The sequence below is a fragment of the Chinchilla lanigera genome, unplaced genomic scaffold (assembly GCF_000276665.1).
Source record: "Chinchilla lanigera isolate Chin_1 unplaced genomic scaffold, ChiLan1.0 scaffold00043, whole genome shotgun sequence".
In the NCBI taxonomy this organism is placed as follows: Eukaryota; Metazoa; Chordata; class Mammalia; order Rodentia; family Chinchillidae; genus Chinchilla; species Chinchilla lanigera.
The window spans coordinates 2,357,191-2,360,415 of record NW_004955444.1 but is presented as its reverse complement, the minus strand read 5'-3'; the positions used below and the strand labels follow the sequence as shown (position 1 = coordinate 2,360,415).

At 46.0% G+C, this 3,225-nt stretch overlaps 1 protein-coding gene across 1 annotated transcript; it reads left to right on the top strand.

Moving 5' to 3' along the window:
* LOC106149373 lies at positions 1 to 2,244 on the top strand (the record flags this gene model as incomplete). Its single annotated transcript, XM_013518183.1, is given in 2 exon segments — positions 1 to 513; positions 729 to 2,244. Coding segments are annotated over 2 exon segments (600 nt in total), but the record flags the coding sequence as incomplete, so codon positions are not given.
* Between the last annotated feature and the right edge of the window lie 981 nt (positions 2,245 to 3,225).

The following is a 3,225-nucleotide window of genomic DNA, read 5'->3' as shown; positions in this document are numbered from 1 at the left end:
CCATGGCGTCCGCGGCGGCGCCCGCGCGGCACTTTCAGTTTCTCCTTCGCGCGGGTGCAGGGCGGCTCGGCGCGGCCCGGGCCTCTCGCGTGCACCTGCGCCGGGCCGCAGCCCGCGGGCTTCCCTGCGCGGCCGGAGCAGCGGGCGGGCCTCGCGAGTCGCAGTGACTCGGGCCGGGAGACGTTCCGGGTGACTTCTCACCCCTCGGCGGCGCGGGGCTCCTGGGAGCGAAAACCACCAGTTGCTAACGTGTCCACGGAAGCCACAAATGTGCAGGGCAAAAGCCGGGCTCTTGGACGCGAACGCCACCGAGGAGGCGTCGCTGCTTCTGCCGCGGATGTGGCAGACGTTGCCAAGTCATCTTGTAAAAAAAGGAAGTGGACAATGATTAAGAGGTTCACGCCCCGTGCCCCTCCAACCGCTAATGCTTTTTTCTCTCCGTCTTATGTACATGCACCTGCCCAGGTGGGACCTCGAGGAAGTATAACTTTGTGGGTCCGCCTAATCTGGCAGGTAAGTGCTATCTTTGGACAATCAAAAACCTCCAGAATTAGGGGAGGGGACATAGAGATTAACTGTAACAACTGTGACTCCCATGTGTTTGTTTATCTAACTTGGCAAATAAATCAAACTGCGTTTGAGTGTGTCTCGCTGAGGAGGGAGTTTTCTCCTAGGGCTGAATTACCTAGGTGTTTCTCACGTTATTTGGTTTCTGCTATTCCATAAAGACCCTGCTTAGGGCAAGGTGGACAACGGAAGCCCAACACAGAGATGACGTGGCTCTGATTTGTTCAGCATTTGCCGTAGACTGTTGAGTGGAAGACTTTCTGTGAGGTAAACCATTCTCTTTATCTGCACTTGACACATGTGGGAACAGAGATTTCCTTAAGAAACATGACAGAGTTCACTTACCTGGCGGAATTGGGACAAAACCCTGCCGCACTCCGGCTCCAAAGTCCACGCTGGGAGCTCCTGTGTTACAGGACCTTGTGAAATAACGTGGCAGTCTAGAAACGGATGAGCGCGGGCGCGGGCGTGTGGGATGCTGCTGAGCCGGGGTGGGAACCGAGGGGAAGGTGCCTGGAATGTGTGACTTCCAGGAAGGAACTTGGACCTGATCAGGTCTTCTAGATTTGGTTATGATATAGCAAAGGAGGTAAGGAGAAAGAAGGCGGAAGGAGAAAGAGAACAGCCATAAATTAAAGAGTCAGGCAAAGCGGTTCAAGTCGGAAATTTGACGCGGATTGCTTTTTTAGTCTTACTTCCCGAGTCCGTAGCAGGTCGTGCGCAGTGGCCTCCAAGGCTAGGGCTCTTCCAGCGTTCATCCGCCCTGAAGCCTCCCCGTTCTCCTCGGGGCAGCAGGGTGTCGGATCACACTTCCGCCCTGTGCCCAGCTGCCCGTGTGTGCCTAGTCCTGCAGGCCCGGGTGATCAGGGGCTGTCCCTGTCCCTCACACCTGCTGGACCTCACTGGACTGCACACGCTGGCCCTTCCGCCCACTTCCTTCCTCCCAGAGTGGTCCAGCACAGGCCTGTTGAATGACAGAATGAGCTACAACAGTGACCTGAAGCCTGCGTGGGAAAGAATGTGTGAGAGCGGAAAGAAAACACCAGGAAAGAGGAAGAGAGCAAGTAGAGGGAGGGAGAAAAGGCCAAACATGCCCATTTTCCTGGAACGCAGATGGCTCGGTGGGGAAGGACAGAGGAAGCCGCGGTGGCTGCGGCTGCTGAGCCCTGTAGCTACACCTCAGCAGGGCGGTTATTGGAGATACGGAACTGCCCCGACCCTGCGCTTTTTCCCTTCTTTCCGTGGTTGAACTTTTCAGGAACAGAGTAGAAGTGTATCCATCAACAACTTTCACAGGAGGAAATCCTCCTTCCTCTTGTATGCAAACACCGTAAAAGATAGCAAAGTAAAGGCTTATGCAAAAGTTAGATTTGGGGGGAAAAGAAGGGAAATTGATGAGAGGTACAGGGCAAGAGATATAAATTCCTCGCTGGACTCAGTCCCTGCATTTGAAGAATCTCTTTTGAAAACGTTCAGAAAACATTTGGAGTATTTATGGTTATATGAAAATGAGCACATTCTAACTTTCAGGTGGAGTGTTCTATGAGAAAACTAATATTTAGAAAAAATTCTAATATGAAATCTTAAATTAGCTGTTGCTACTTTGATAAAATAATTTTTAATAAGAGGGACAAGGATAAAGTATTTTATGCATTTTTAAAATGTAATTTCATTTCTTAGTTCATTGAAAAGAGATGTTCGTGCTAATATTGTTTGGACAATTAAACGCTGATATCTTGTACTCTGAGTAACTCAATACACAACATATTAACCATTACCCTCCTATCATATTGTTTTGGAATTTTGTGGGGGGTTTTTGTCTTTAAAATAAATAAAAATAAAAATGTTACTAATTTATGATTTTAAAATGGATTAGTTTCAGTTATACTTCCTCATAGAATTGATTTGTGCAGAAAAGCCAATAAAGAGACAAAATAATATAAATTTCATGAATTATAATCAATAAGTGTTAAATAGGAAGATAACATTCTCAGAATGATTAATACAGCATAACAGAAACAATTGAAATAAAATAGTATATCAAACAGAAACCTGTTGGAAGTTAATGAAGTTTTGTGAAAATATACAATCTTCAGTAAAAATAGTGAATTATTACTAACCTGAAAATATTTTCTTGATAATTATCTTTGCTCAGTTTACTCAGTTTAAAAGGCGTGTTCTTTATATTCTGAAATCAGAAGTCTGTCTACTGTAGTACCTAAGATATTTTCAGAAGTTTCTATAATTTAGTTTTCCAAGCAAATATTAAACTTGTTTCAAACACACACACGCAGACACACGCAGACACCAGTAAGGGTCTGTGTTTGCACAGCGTCCTGTGCTTTGAAGGGTCCGCCGTTGGCTTAATTCTCTTCTGAGACTGCCTTGGAATTCTTTTTTTTTTTTTTCCAGAAAACAAATGATTTATTTTATTTAAAAAAGAGGAAGAAAAGGTAGTGATCATCAGAGCCATAGGTTTGGTTAAACGAGTCAGGCTAATCTTTCCTCTTTCTCTTGCTTTGGAGAACCTGAGTAATGGTTTAGGGTCCACTGGAATCTTGATAATCTTGATTTCAAAGAAGCACTTGGAACATCTTCCAAGGCACAGGACTTCTATGATGAGAGAGAGGCGGGATCACACAGTGATCCCTTGGGAAA